General features: G+C 49.5%; 1 protein-coding gene across 7 annotated transcripts in view; it reads right to left on the bottom strand.

Moving 5' to 3' along the window:
- Positions 1 to 15,054, bottom strand: part of Atp6v0a1 (ATPase H+ transporting V0 subunit a1) — a 52,500-nt gene that overhangs the window by 4,253 nt on the left and 33,193 nt on the right. For 2 of the 7 annotated variants that reach the window (XM_036196561.1, XM_036196563.1), the window contains exons 18-22: positions 14,408 to 14,482; positions 11,247 to 11,354; positions 10,320 to 10,337; positions 3,764 to 3,881; positions 3,129 to 3,300 (exon numbers count right to left, since the gene is read on the bottom strand). In XM_036196561.1, coding sequence (XP_036052454.1) covers positions 3,129 to 3,300; positions 3,764 to 3,881; positions 10,320 to 10,337; positions 11,247 to 11,354; positions 14,408 to 14,482 — 491 coding nt within the window. The remainder of the gene's footprint in view (positions 1 to 3,128; positions 3,301 to 3,763; positions 3,882 to 10,319; positions 10,338 to 11,246; positions 11,355 to 14,407; positions 14,483 to 15,054) is intronic. The other 5 variants (XM_036196564.1, XM_036196566.1, XM_036196565.1 and 2 more) reach the window with 3 other exon arrangements.

The raw sequence follows: 15,054 nt of genomic DNA, 5'->3' as shown, positions 1-15,054 counted from the left end.
AGACACACAACCCAGGAGACAGAAATTATGTTCTCAAAGGCCTTATGGTCTTTACGACTCACAGACTAGTGGTTTATGTCATCAAATCAAATCAAAGCCAAATCAAATGTTTTCCTCTCAATCCCACCAAAGAAACTCAGAACTTGTATATCAGGGAAACACCAGGGATGACGTGAGAGGTATGACGATGCTTGTGCCTGGTGCCAGAAACCAGCAGCACTGTCCCTGGGCCATTTAGGCAAGAACCATTCCCACCCCTCACCAAAAGGCTACAAGGCTGAGCTCCCTGCAGCCTTTGGTGCACTTCTGCATTTGGCCAGTAGAGGGCGGACAAGCACCGACCTTGTCAACAGACACCCATCCCTCCAAAGCCAGGATTCTGAAAGTTGCATGAGGTTTCCTGTTTCTCCTCCTGTGCTCAATACTTTCACTACCATACAGACAAATAGAAGCTAGACATCTATTTCAAGCCTGTTCCTTGCAGACTATACCTAAGGGGCATTCAGATGGCAGCACATGCCCCCTTTATGGTCTCTCCAGTCTCTATCCAGCCTAAAAAGTTTGTTAATGGGGCAGGCCAGCCAGGTCTCTCTCTATAGGGTGTCCTACTTTTCAGCTGATGTCTGTTATGGTGCATCAGCTCTGTGTAGCAGGCACCTGGTATGTACATTATTTCCTATTTTCTCACAGTAACTGCCCCGAGGCTATTGTCTTCTCTCCCCATCGAGACAAAGGCATGCTCAGAGAGCTCAGGATCACCTGCCAGTGAGGTCAGTTTGTCTCAGAAGCTTGCCTCACATGGCTCTCCACTTCCCCGTACCCTTTAGGAGAACAGAGGAAGACACCGTCACTTGAAGGCCATAGGTGAACCATTCTTCTGGCAACAAAACATGGCATCCCAAACTGCTTCACTCCTGATGGGAGTGAGACCCAAGGCCAGGCAACCTCCTCATGCCGTGGGCTCCTGCCTTGCTGACCTGCCTGATGGTTCTGAGCCAACCTTCACTGCTCCTCATGCTGCCCAGGATGGAGGCAAAGGCCTTTAACACGGGCTGGAACCAAGGAGGGTTAATAACTCTTCCCTCAAGTCCAGAGCTCGGAGACACAGATGTGAACAGGAAAGCATGGAGGTCAAGAGGGCAAGAAAAAGTGAGTCACCAGGGGGCTGGTTATGCAGACATTCCCTCACTGGAGTGGCTGAGGAAGTGTGCTGGGGAGAGCTGGCTGATAACCTGAGGGGAGGGTGCCAAGCAGCACTCCCAACCTTCCAGGCTCCCAGTAAACAAACCACTGGGCGCAGAGAAGAGGAGCCAGGAGGGAGCCAGCTCAGACCAAGCAGTTTCTACTGAGGAAGCACAGGCCTCCTAAAGCAGCTTCAGAGGAAAGGCTAATGTGAACCACAAATTACCCCTAACACACCTCAATTCTCCGCCATAACTTGGCACAACCAACAGGAGCCTCTTAAAGAAGCTTGTGATGCAGCCAGGGGAGAGATAAGGGGTGAGAGGCTTCTCAGGGTGAGGGCTGTGCAAAGCTCCGTGGAGCCCAGAGACTGCCCGCCGCCTCGTCCGGGGGTTTCTGAGGCAGGCCCAGTGAGCGTGTGACCCCTTCAGTGTGTGCAGTGGGAGTGTTCATGTGGGTCATCGAGAGTTTCCTGAGATGCTTTTCAGGAGAACCCCAACCTAAAGGAGTAAATGAAGCCCCAAGAGGAGGAGTCTGAGGCAGGGCTGCCATTGAATCACAGGCTTCCTGGCTTGTAGTGTGGCTGCCTTTCAGACGTGGTTGAGAAATAGTCAAACAGAAATTATTCAGTTTATCTGCCGCTCTAGCTCACTGAGCATCGTGTGTTGTTAAAGACTTTTTAAATGACAGTTTATCTTGAGGGTATGTATGTCTGGAGTACAAGAGGGGACATGTGGAGGTCAGAGGTCAGAGGTCAACTTGCAGAAGTCAGTTCTCTCCTTCCACTATGTGGGTCCAAGGGACTGAACTCAGGTCATCAGGCTTGGTGGCAAATGCCTACCACACTCAGTCATGCCACAAGACTTCTCTTGTATTCTTATTTGCTAAATCAGGCAACCCTGTTTGTGGTCATGGTCACAGCCCAGCCTCTAGCTCTCCTATGCCTGAGCCATTTCTTCACACAGACTCACATCCATGAAGAAGAGCAGACACCACACACCTCCACAGCCCTGTGCCACCTTTGGAAAAGCCGCTGTAGTGCATGTAACATCCTCCCAAAGCAGCACCGGAACAGTGACAGTCAGGGACACAGTCGGGGTAGAGTGTGCTTTAGCTGTCCCCGACAGGGCCCAGTCCAGTGCTCCAAAGACAGGAGTCACAGGCCCGAACAAAACAAGAACACCCTCACACACAAAACACAAACTCCTAGCTGTGTATGGTAGTCCTTGCCTGTAACCTTAACACTTGAGAAGTTGAAGCAGGAGAATTTTAAGTTCAAGGCCAGCCTAGGCTATATAGCGAGACCCTATTTAAAAAAGAAAAACAAGCCAGGTGAGGGTGCTCACACCTTTAATCCCAGCACTCGGGAGGCAGAGGCAGGAGAATCTCTGTGAGTTTGAGGACAGCCAGGGCTGCACAGAGAAACCCTGTCTCAAAAACAAAACAAAACCAACCAACCAAACAAACAAAAGATCTATTCCCACAACTCCCTTTCAACTTCACAAGCACAATCAAAAGTACTGATGAATACAAAAGCAAGGAGGGAGAGCCTTTCCTGGAACCATGAGAAGACCAGCTGGGCTTTCCTGGGGTCTTTTCTAAGGTGCCATGCTAGCAAAGGTGTGTGGAGTGTACTGCTGTGAGGAAATATCAGGCTAGGAGGGGAGTGTGCAGGAGTTGAATCACTCTTGGGAGCCCAGGCCAGGGCAGGGGACTACATTTCTTACAGCTGACACCTGTAGAGGGGCTGGGTACCAGTGTTGCCTTTGAAATGTGATTTCAGCAATGACTTCTCCAAAAATCCTTCCTGGCCTGGCCTCCCACTGGGGTACCCCAATACCCCTCAGTTGAGCTGGAGAAGGGCTCATTCCCTAGAGGACGGACTTCCGGTGCTAAAGCAAGGGGACTGTCCACACCCTGCTCCCCCGTGACCCACTGCCACTCACCAGTGTAACCGCAGTGCATGGAGGAAGGCTGAGAGACCTTCCATAATCAACAGGATGGCCACAGTCAGGGCAGCAAAGGTGGCAAAGATGAAGAACAGCGCTAACCCTCCGGCCAAACTCCGAACGTGCAGGCCAATGTGGATCACCATGGTCCAAAGGACTTCCGAGAGTTCTGGGGAGGGGGAGACACCAGGGAAAGTTGAGTTTAGCAAAAGCACGCGTGTGTGTGTGTGTGTGTGTGTGTGTGTGTGTGTGTGTGTGTGTGTGAACTTTGTGTTTTGCTCTGCCACCATTTACCTGATACCTGAAGAGGTCCTTGAAAAGCGTCGTCCTAGCCCTGGCTGTCCTGAAATTCACCCTATAGACCAGGTTAAGTGCAAACTCACAGATCCACCTGCCTCTGCCTTCCAAACGCTGGGACTAAAGGTGTGCACCGCCACCACCCATTGAAAACTGTGTTCCTACAGTATGGGCAGCATCACCACCAATGGCTAATCTGAGTAAGAGCAGATTCACCTTCTCTGCACTCATTCTTGGATTCAGGAGCTGGACTGATTCCAGAACCTTCATGTGTTTCCATGCCCCCACTGATCTAAGGGAGGAGGCGGGGAGGGGACTGGAGAGAACACACTCACGTGCATGCGCAAGGCTGAGGGCCCAGAGCCGCAGGTAGGAGGCAGTGTTGGAGATGCAGCCCAGGCAGTACTCGATGGTGTGGATGGCCTGGTGAACCATGGTGTCCGCAAAGTCAAACTGACATGGGAGGAAACCACAGAGGAGATGTCAGGGTAGGAGGGGAGTATGCAGGAGCTGACTCACTCCTGGAGCCTATGCCAGAGTGGGGACTACATTTCTCATAGCTTATACCTATAGAGGGGCTGGGTATCAGGGTTGACTTCAAAAAGTGATTTCAGTAATGACAATCCTTCCTGGTCTGCCTTCTAACTGGGGCACCCTAACACCCCCTCAGTATACTACATTGTTTCTTTTCTTTCTTTTTTTTTTTTAAGACAGTTTCACTATATAATTTCAGGCTGATCTTGAACTTGGAACCCTAGCTCCTTAGCCTTTTTGTGCTGGCTTTGCAGTGTGTGCCACTGCATTAGGAAAGCTTATCTTTTTAATTTTTATTTTATGTGCAAGATTGTTCACTTGCATGTGAGTGCATATGCAGTACTCTTGGAGTCCAGCAGAGGGGGTTGGATCTCCTAGAACTGGAGTTAAGGGTGTTGCGACCCATCATGTGGGTGCTGGGAACTGAACCCATGCCCTTTGCAAGAGCAGTCATCTCTCCAGCCTCAAATTGAGTATCTGTTTTTTCAGACAGGGTCTCACTATATAGTCCTGGCCGGCCTAGAACTCACCATGTAGATCAGGTTGGCTTCAAACTCAGAGATCTGTCTGCCTCTGACTCCCAAGTGCTGGCTTTAGAGGTGTGTGCATGCCCATCACACTATTTTTTTTTTTTAAGATTTATTTATTTACTTTTTTGTGTGTGGTTTTTTTGAGACAGGGTTTCTCTGTGAAGTTTTGGTGCCTGTCCTGGATCTCTCTCTGTAGACCAGGTTGGCCTCAAACTCATAGAGATATACCTGGCTCTACCTCCCGAGTGCTGGGATTAAAGGTGTGCACCACTACTGTCTGGGTACTTTTTGATTTTTTTTTAAAGATTTTTTTTTTATTATTTATTATGTATATGACTTCTTTATCTGCATGTACAACTTTATGCCAGAAGAGTGCATCAGATCTCATTACAGATGGTTGTGAGCCACCATGTGGTTGCTGGGAGTTGAACTCAGAACCTTTGGAAGAGCAAGCAGTGCTCTTAACCATTGAGCCATCTCTCCAGCCCAACTTTTTTATTTTTTTGAGACAGGGTTTCTTTGTGTAGCCCTGGCTGTCCTGGGACTTACTCTGCAGACCAGGCTGGCCTTGAACTTAGAGATCCTCCTGCCTCTCTGCCTTCCAAGTGCTGGAATTAAAGGTATGTGACACCACTGGCTGGCCAGACTTATTTTTATTTTATGTGTATCAGTGTCTTTCCTGTATTCATATCTGTGCACCATGTGCATGCAATGTCCACAGAGGCTAGCAGAGGGGATCAGATCCTCTGGAATAGGAGTGAAGAGACTGTGAGCCTCCATGTGGGTACTAGGAATAGAACCCAGGTCCTCTGGAAGAGCAGCCAGTCTCTTGGCCACTTAACTCTCTCTCCAGTTCCACAATTTCTCTCTCTCTCTCTCTCTCTAGCTCTCCAAGATAGGGTTTCTGTGTAGCCTTGGCTGTCCTGGGACTCACTCTGTAGACCAGGCTGGCCTCAAAAATCACAGAGATCCACCTGCCTCTGCCTCCCAAGTGCTGGGATTAAAGGCGTGTGCCCGGCATACATCGTGTATTTTAATGAGACTCTTTTCAACAAATTTTTCTTTCCCTGATGGGATCTGATCTTCACAGTGGGGTAGACTGAGTCAAGAACAATGTCCTATTTTTTTTCCCTGTGATTAAATACCCTGACAAAAGCAGCTTAGGGGAGAAGGTTTATTTGGCTCACAGTTCAGGGTGCAGTGATCATGTTGGGGAGGCCAAGCAGCAGAGAGCAATGGATGCATGTGCTGTTTGCTATCTACTCAGGCTGACCCCAAGCCCAGGGAATGGTACCACCTACTTTCAAGCTGCGGCTTCCCACCTCGGTTAGCCCAACTGCAATAACCTCTCAGACATGGCCAGAGGCTTGTCTCACAGGCGACTCCAGATTTTGCCAACTTGACATGACCTGTCACGTGTACTTGGCCTAGAGACTACCAGAGACTGTAAGGACCTGCCAGTGGGCCTGGCCCAGCTGATCCCTCCCTGCCTTACAGTAGGACACCTCTGTTCAGAACATGGCAAGGGCAGGCAGGGAGCTCCCAGACTTTGCTGTTGGGCAGGAAGCTACTTGCACAGTGAGCAGCTCCTTGGCCTCCTTATTTACTCTTTCCAGCCTTTTGAGACCTAGACAACTTCCTTCTTCCGTGACTTTTGAAAAGATCCCCTGGGGAAATTTTGCCAAAAGTCCACAAATTCCCACAAAGAGCTAATCGGAAAATACCGTAGGTGTTCCTAGCATGGTGGCTAGGGCATGGTGCCTCATGTTGTAACCCCAGTACTGAGGAGGTTAAGGTAAGAGGATCAGGTTGAAGGCAGCCTGGACAACATACTGAGACCCTGTCTCCAAAACACTGAAACAAAACAAGTGTGTTGGAGACCTCAGTGGGAGCTCTCACCTAGCATGCCCTTGGTTTCGTCTTCCATACTAAGTAAATGGGAGGTGGGTAGAGCTCGGGGTCTTCAGAGTCCATTTTTAGGGGCAGTTTTCTGAACTTGGTATGTTCTAGAAGGCTCAGGTGGAGAAATCAAATGTCCACCATAGAACAGGCCGTAGTTTTCTCTGAGATCACTCCTCCAAGCCCCGCACAGGATCGCCAGCTCCAGGCTCCTGAGGCTCAGTCAGCTTCCCTGTCCTCAGATCAGGACCTGTCCTAAGCTATAGTTTCTATACTGTATTAAGGGGCTGGGATGTCAAGTCCTAAGAGCTAGGGCCAGGAGGAAGAGGGGCCATTTCCAGCAAGCCACCTCGGGGAAATGCCCCACTTCCGGTCATCTGTCTAGTCCTGTGAATTTCTGGACTTCTCTATAAGCCTCTTACTCTGCAAATGAGTATTCCTTGTTATGTTATCCAGAGCTACCTCAGTCCAGCAGCGCTGAAGGAACGCTTCCCCACCCTGGCTACACGAACTAATGGGGAAGAAAGCCCAGAGCTCTAAGGAGACCCGGCCTCTATTCCTGAGCTCAGTGAAGGTGCAGTGAAGGTACAGTGCTTTTGGGGTTTTCTTCAACCCAATTTTCTCTCATTAAAAAAGGAGAGCTGGGCGGAGGTGGCACACGCCTGTAATCCCAACACTCGGGAGGCAGAGGCAGGTGCATCTCTGTGAGTTCGAGGCCAGCCGCCTGGTCTACAGAGCTAGTCCAGGACAGGCTCCAAAGCTACAGAGAAACCATGTCTCGAAAAACCAAAAAAAAAAAAGGGTATAATATGTGAGAAAAAGGTTATTTCCAATAAAAGGGAAAAGGTGAAATAAAAAAGGAGAACCAGATATATATAGTTATATAGTTATATATAGTTATATAGTTGTGGAGATCTGTGATCCCACTACTTGAAAGGCAGAAGCAGGATGGTGAAGAGCTCAAGGCCATCCTTAGCTACATAGTCAGTTCTAGGCTAGCCTGGGCTACAGGAGACACTGTATGCCCATGCTAGTGGAAAGGAGAGAAGGAGGAAACCTTCACTTCCAGGCAGCATCCTTCCTTCTCACCTCCCTAGGAATGTTTCCTCAGGTATGATGAGAATTATGGGAGAATTCTAGGCCAGCACTCGGAAGGAGCCTGTCATTCACCACAGGCCTCTGATGTGACAGCAAGTCACTCTCCACCCTCCATCCATGTTCTGTCCCAGCTTCTGTCTATCCCTTTGCTCTCCACCCTGGCTCTCACCCTTTCTCCTCCAGAACGGCTTTTCTAAGGTGGTTACATCATCTCCCAGCGGTGAATCTAACGGACACTGTGCCTGGCTGTGTTTTGTGGTGTCTGTCACCGGGGTTCCTCCCTCCCTCCCTGAGACACTTCTTGTCTCTTGGGCTTCCTCCTCCTAAAATTCCTTCCTCTGTACCACTGTCCTTCGGAGATAACCAGGCGTCACAGCCTCACCGGGCACCCTGGGAGTGACTCTCAGGTGGACACCTCACCACTGTGCTGCCCATCCTTGGTTAGCCAGGCTGTGTCTGCTGGTGTGCCGCCGGCCTCCGGACTCAACCCCACTGAATGAGTACGACAAAGCAATCTGTCCTGCTCACAGTCCCACATCCATGCCGGGGTCTTTCCTCCCAACCCCTGTAAGTGACTTTACCTTAAGCCACCCAGTCCCTTCCTGAATCACATCACACTACAGGATGCCCTTGCCTCCAGGCCATGCCCCTCACCCACCCAGTGTACTTTACATCTCTACTACTGGAGTGCCAGAAGTGCCCATGTACCCCAGCTTCACTACTCTGATGGCTCCTTGTTGCCACAATGAGGTAACAATGTCCGTTGCTCCCTGCTAACCCCTCCTCTGATCAGCTCCCCCAAACCTGACCCACTGCTGCACACGGGTTTGGCCTGTAGGCCTTCCTTTTTTCAATGCTGTAGATGGTGGTGGGTCTCCTCTTCCTTGCTCCCTGCCTCTAGACACCCCTGTTTGGCCAGCCTCAGCTCCAGGGGGGAACCTAAGGGAATCATTTCCCACATTCCTTCCAATTCCACCCCAGTACCTGTCAGGTGCCCTTCTGTGCTCGCACAGCATCCTGGGCACACATCCGTCATGGTGTCTATCTACCGACTGTCTCCCTACCTTGTCTGGAAGATCCTTAAAGGCAAGAACTACTTTTCTTCTCTCCATTTCTATACACTAAACCCAGAGCTTGACACACGTGACTGCGCAGATGGGTGGGTGAGTGGGTGGGTGTGAACGAGTTGATGAAAGCAGCTGGTGAGGAGACACAGCTGGAAGAGGGCCACTGACCCTCGCTGAACCGTGACAGCCTTCCAAGATTTCCCAGATATCAAGTAGCCTGGGTCTGGTTTGGGCCTGGACTAAGCGTCTCCTAGGCGAGGGCACAACTGCCCTGCCTGGAATAAACACGTGTTTACATCCAAGCAGTGTGGGGGTTACAGAAGTAGGCTGCATTACTTTTTAGGAATATGTTTTGTTTGAAATCATTACATAAATGTCAGTTACCTCAGTTTGGCTGTGCAGAATCAATGCCAGACAGAGACAAAAGTTATGACTGGCAGAAGCCAGAGAGTGTGGTCGGTGGCAGGGAGTGGGAAGACCAGATCACAGCCTGTCTTCTTGATTATCTGCCTCCCAGGGACACAGCTCTAAATGAGGACATTGGCACTAGACAGCCAGCTAGAACATTCTGGTGCTGCTGAGGGAACTGATACATAACCAGATAGACATTTGAAAAGCAGTATTGTTGGAGGCAGTGATACCAGGAGAGGGCCAGCCTCCTCAGCAACATGGAATCCTACTCATCCCCCCCAACCATGCCAGGCAGCTCAGCCAGCAACTATGCACAGACACCTGGTCCAGAAGTGATGGTTGTGATTGATGCAGCAAGGGAGCCTCTCTAGCCATCAGGGAGAACACCACTGCCTGTTTTGACACAGAACAGCAAAGGTTTTCCCACAGCCATGCACTGCCCCTTGGAGAAACCAGGAGAGGGAAGAGAATGGTTCATAAGTACAGCCATGTTAGAGAGAAGTTTGGGGGAAAGATACAAACAGTGTGGGAAGGCCTTTTAAAACCTATCTCGGGGATGGGGATTTAGCTCAGTGGTAGAGTGCTTGCCTAGCAAGCGCAAGGCCCTGGGTTCGGTCCTCAGCTCCGAAAGAGAAAAAAAAAAAAAAAAAAAAAAGAAAAGAAAAAAACCTATCATAAAATCTGCATATGGGTGAATGGTACAGGGCCTGGTACTCTAGATGTGGCCTGAACATTTAGCTTTCTTTCCATTCTATTGGATTCTATGGATTTCTTTTCCCTGAATGTACCCGAGAGGCAAAGCTCATTTTGAAAGTGGGTCACTTCTCAACCAAGTCATGTGAGGCTACAACTGACCCCCAGCAAAGGGTCTTGTGGCCCTAAGTTGAAGCCCCACCAAGCTGATGGGGGCAGCAGGAAGAGGCTGGCTGCATCTCAGACAGGGAGGAAGGGTAGGCTTTGCTTGCAAGCACTCAGAGGAGCAGGGTGGGGACCACTACCCCCCGTGGCAGAGCAACCATCACGACACAGGAAAGGAAGTGGAGGCCCGTGGGACTTAAAGCCTGCGGGCGGTGACTTCAGGAATGCCAGTACAGCATTACTTGCAGCTTCTTCAAAGCCAGTCAGAGGTGTTAGGTCAGCCGTCAACAGCACAAGGACAGAGGGGACCGACATGAGATGCAGGTAATGGAGATGAACTATTTCAGAACACAGGCTCGCAAATTGGTTAGAAATGGCCAACGAGATGCAAGATGCATGTCATGGGTGTGGCCCCAGGGTGTGGTGGGGTTGGCAGAGTGAGCACAGGATGGGAAAAGAGAAGCCCCAGATAGACACAAAGGCTTTGGTCTTACCACTTCGTCCTCGGTAGGCTTGAAAATACAAATTCACACTTAGTGGGAAGCTGTACCGCACACAAGGTCATAAGCTATGAGCACGTACTACTGACTGCTTTGGGGGAGGACTGCTGATGGGGAAAAAGTGTTGGAGGCACTCTTCCTTAGCACATGCAAAGGGAAATCACAGAATTAAGATATATATTTTTAAAGGCACCCCAACACTTGCAATTAAAAAAAAAAAACACAAAAACCAGAAAACATAGTCAAAGTGGCTAGACTGAAAACCGCAGCCGGGTCCCTCACTGCTGTTTCATTTGCTATAAAAATAATATACTGAATGGGTGAGAGCCACGAGTGCTCGGGCAAGGAGAGTGAATTTTACATAGCTGAAATTGGAAGTAGAGCCAAAAGGAAAGGCTAGCCTGGCCTGATTCCTTTCCACTCTCACTCCACAAAGAAGACAGGTAACAATTTTTAAAAGCTCTTAAAAAACAAACAAACAACCCCCCCTGGATCAAGAACACATTGATGGGGTAGGGCCTCAAAACAAAATACTGAGTGTAGCTGGTAAGCAGTGTGATTGAGGATTCTTGGGAGGACCGAAGGATGAAGAAGCTATTCTAAAGGCTCCCATGTTTCTGGTAACAAGAGGTGGGATGCTGGGCGCTGCCCGGGAGGAGGAGAGCAGTTAGTAACTGAGGTCACGTGCAGCGCACCACAGAGTGGCGGAACGCAAGAGGAGCAGAGAAAGCTGCGTGGCTCTGTGGCTGCACCTGGAGGTTAGAGCAGGCCTCACAGGGCAAGCTGTGGCATCCTAAGCAGTCCTGACAGTGACCAATCATTAGTAGCTTTATTTTTCAAGGAGATGATTGACAAGCCTCTTAGAAAACAAGACTGGAGCTGCCCAAGGTAGGGGAGGAAGCCCACACCACTGGCTCTTACCTCTTCTGCGTCCTCTGAATGGGTGGAGAGCTGGTCATGCTGAATAATCTCAGCATCCTCCTCTGTCGGTCCGTTGCCCACCCTGATCCCACCAAAGTTGAGAGTTCCCTACACAGATGAACAGAAAGAGTAGTATTTGCCTGGGCTTTAATGTGGCACTCTGTGAGGTGGGGAAGGGCGGTGGTTAGTACATACAATCCTCAGAAAGGCATACATCCTAACAACAAAAGCAACATCCACTGGTTGAACAAGCTAAGTAAAAAACGAGTACTGTCCCACCCCAACCACCACTGCTATGGCCCCCACAAGTGGCAGCCTGCATTTACCACCTTATCTGGCGACGCCAAGACCAAGCCACCTTGCCTTGGCCAATGCTAACAGAGTGCTGGGTGACTGAGAAGCTAAACACAAGCATGCTCCCATAAGAAACACAGCCTGGTCTGTAAAGTCTGCGAGGGCCTAAGTGCTGCTGGACCTGAAGATTAGACTTTCCATGTAGGGTGTGGGGGACAGATGACAGCCAGTGACATGATGAGTATACCCTGATGTGACATGCTTTCAACAGGAGCCCAAGGGTTCTAGCAACCTCTACCAGAAATACACCAGGTCTGTCTAGGAACAAAGGACTCCCCAGGTCAGGGAAGAAAAAAACAACAGCCTAACAGACATTCATCTGTGGCTAAAGAATACTGAATTTTAAAAACGTAAAACAAACCAGAGACCCCTTTCCACCAGCGGCTTGTGGCTGGAGCAAAGGGGGCTCAGGAAGCAGCCCCAGAACTACTGCCTATGGGTTCTACCAACTCAGAGCTGAGGGCTCTTTGCCTGCAACTCGAGCTTTCCAGAAAGCTTGAACAATGTGTAAACAGGGCTGGAAGCTCCCTGTGGTCTCCCTCCTTAGCTGCACCCTTTGGTGCACCTTTTTTCTTTTCCACTACAGATCACTGACCAGTTCCGAGCCCAGTGCTTATGTAAGTAGACTCCTCTTTTCCTACAGTGGCTGTCCTACAAAGGCTGAACACAAAAACAGCCACAGGAAGAGAGCACTTTGGAAACTAACTTTTCTTTCTTTTTCTCTTCTTGGTTTTTTGAGAAAAGTGTTTCTCTGTGTAGCCCTGGCTATCCTGAAACTCACTTTGTAGACCAGGCTGGCCTCAAATTCAGAGATCTGCTTGCCTCTGCCTCTTCAGTACTGGGACTAAAGGTGTGCGCCAACCACTTCAAGCTGGAAGTTCCGTTTCCAATAAATTCTCAAATGCTATCCCCAGAAAGTATATACTTAGTAGGTCTGGGGTGGGGTACAGGAAGGCATTGCTGAAAATGGTATAATCATTGTGAAGGGTACACCAAAATACAAAACACACTGCACCCATGGGCATTCAACAGTCCCATTATTAGGGCATCTATATTTTCAAAATCCAGTAAGATACATATGCATCAGGATATTCTCTGCATTATTATTTATAATAGCAAAGAATTGGGACAAGTATCACATCCATCATCGACAGTGATTACATAATTTCAGCATATCTAGTGTATTCTAGGGGATGCTGGGCACCATAAAGACTGGGGACTACCACCAGAACAACCTCTAAGATACACCAAGAGGTGGAAGAGTGGTCCCATTTAAAACAGTCCCTGATATGTCCCGAGAGAGGACTGACATGTGCTGAGGGCAAAGCCACTACCTGACAGCAATGCCCTGGGGGGCAGTGGTGGGAAGGGTGCGGATGGCACCTCGGACCTCGAAAGGGAGGACTCTAAGCAGTACAGAGGGCTCAGGGAGACGCCATTGTATCTTGGCCTGGGTTATACAGCGTAGAGGAGGAAGGCCATTTCTGAAGGTCTTCCTAGCCAGCAGAAGAAGTGGGGACAGACAGGTTAGACCTCCCAGCCAGACTCTGATGAGTACCCTGCAGAGTACAGGCCATAAGAGCTACAGGGAAGAGATGAGAGACACGGCAGTGAAAACCGGAAAGGACAAGCTAAGCTGTGATAACGCCACTCCCTAGACACCCAAGAGGACAAGCACAAGAACAAGTGAGTCTATGCTCTCGGCCCTGGAAGTCAAAGGTCCTGCTGGGAGGGTGGTCAGCCGGACACTGCTCAGCTGCGCTCCAGAGACAGACTCAGCTACAGAACCAGTGGCTAAGAAGACCCCACAGTGTGGAAGCTTCCAGATGAGCAGGACTTTGCTGGAGTTTACCATGATAGATGGCACCAGATTTAAAGGCATCCAGACTTCTCAGATGCACCTTACAATGCGGAGACAGTGGCAAGAAAACTATGTGGAAAGAAAATCAATGATGGGCAAGATGTGTTCCTACTTGAGAATGATCTCAAACAGCAGGATTAAAGTTTCATCCCACATACACATGCATTTTCCTTAAAGGAGCATATGCTAAACAGAGCCATCCGGGCCAGTGAGGTCGAAAATCTAGGATGCTGGACTACATAGATGCTAGTGCATTCTAAGATTCTGGTAAAGAGATGTTTTTTGAGGACAAATGCTCAAATGCTTAACATTCCAAGTGTGGACATTGGATGAAAGTTAGTATCAGAGGAGGGGAAGATCCAGACAGGTGGTTTTGGTACCATGACAGGTGTGCAGCATGCGGGAGACACATGAAAGGGAAGGGCTCAGTAAAACAGCCGAGGACACAAGGGAAAGAGGTACAGACCTTCTCTAAAGAAGGCAAGTCATGGCTGGAAACTACCAAAAAGCCAAGGCCAAGTATCCTTTAAAGATGGACCCTCAAGCACAGAGACATCAGTGAGAGCGTCTGAACCCCTCTTGCCTCCATGCTGAAAACTTACCCCACACCTGGTCACAAAACACAGACACAAAAGTGGATGAGTCCGAAAGCTGCTGTCTTCGAGCAAGATGACGGGGGCCGAGGAGAAACAGCAACCACTTCGCTCCCGAGGGTAGGACTCTACTCACACATCTGATGGGAAACTTAGTAGGCCAATGGTAACGATGATACCTGACTCTAGTCCTAAGAGGTGGAAGGCTCCTCTGTCATCGTCTCAGTGAGCAACAAGGACACACTTCCGGAGAGCACTCGTCCCACGCTCTCAACAGCATTAAAAAAGAACTCGGCTGCACTTTTTGCCACCCCTTACACAGACATTGGCTCTGTTGGAGTTAATTGACTCACTGTCGCAGCCGACGCTGCCTCTAGTCCCTGTTGGCTCGGGGCTGGGCTGACTGGGGCCTCCACGGGTTGCCCTTCCTGATAGTGAATGGGAGAAAAGAAGAAAGGAGAAGAGAACAAAACGGGAGGGGAGAGGAAGGAGAGACGAATGGAGGGCACATGAAAGGATGAGGATGGTCAGAGAAGGGAGAAGGAGGGTCTCGTAACTCAGCTGCTCTCCAACGGGAGGGATCATCTCACAGCCATAGGGATCATGCAACAGGATCTCTCGGGTTTCCCCAGGCAGGTGCAGTATGTAAGCGTCATTGGATAGCCAGAAATTACACGCAGTATTGAACGTTTGGCAAGCTTAACTTTGTGTGTAGACTTGGTATACACACAGACGTTAAGTAAACACCTGTATGTGCATATGCTGCTTTTTAAAAGAAGAAAAAAAATCAGTGTGTTTTAAATCAGACCCCTTTCTCAGATGTTTTGATTGCATCATGGTCTCATTAAAAAAGAAAAAAAGAAAAAGTCTTGGTGTCAGTTCTGCGGCTGCCCAGGCAAACCACAGGAGCGAGTGCCATCTGCAGCTCTTCTAATCTTGTTTTGGCGGATGCTGTGTCTAGACAGGCCCAGGCCTGGACTCTGCACGACCGGAAAGGTAA

The sequence above is a fragment of the Onychomys torridus genome, chromosome 8 (assembly GCF_903995425.1).
Source record: "Onychomys torridus chromosome 8, mOncTor1.1, whole genome shotgun sequence".
Classification (NCBI taxonomy): Eukaryota; Metazoa; Chordata; class Mammalia; order Rodentia; family Cricetidae; genus Onychomys; species Onychomys torridus.
Note: the sequence above shows the minus strand (reverse complement) of the source record. Positions and strands in the feature narration are given on the sequence as shown.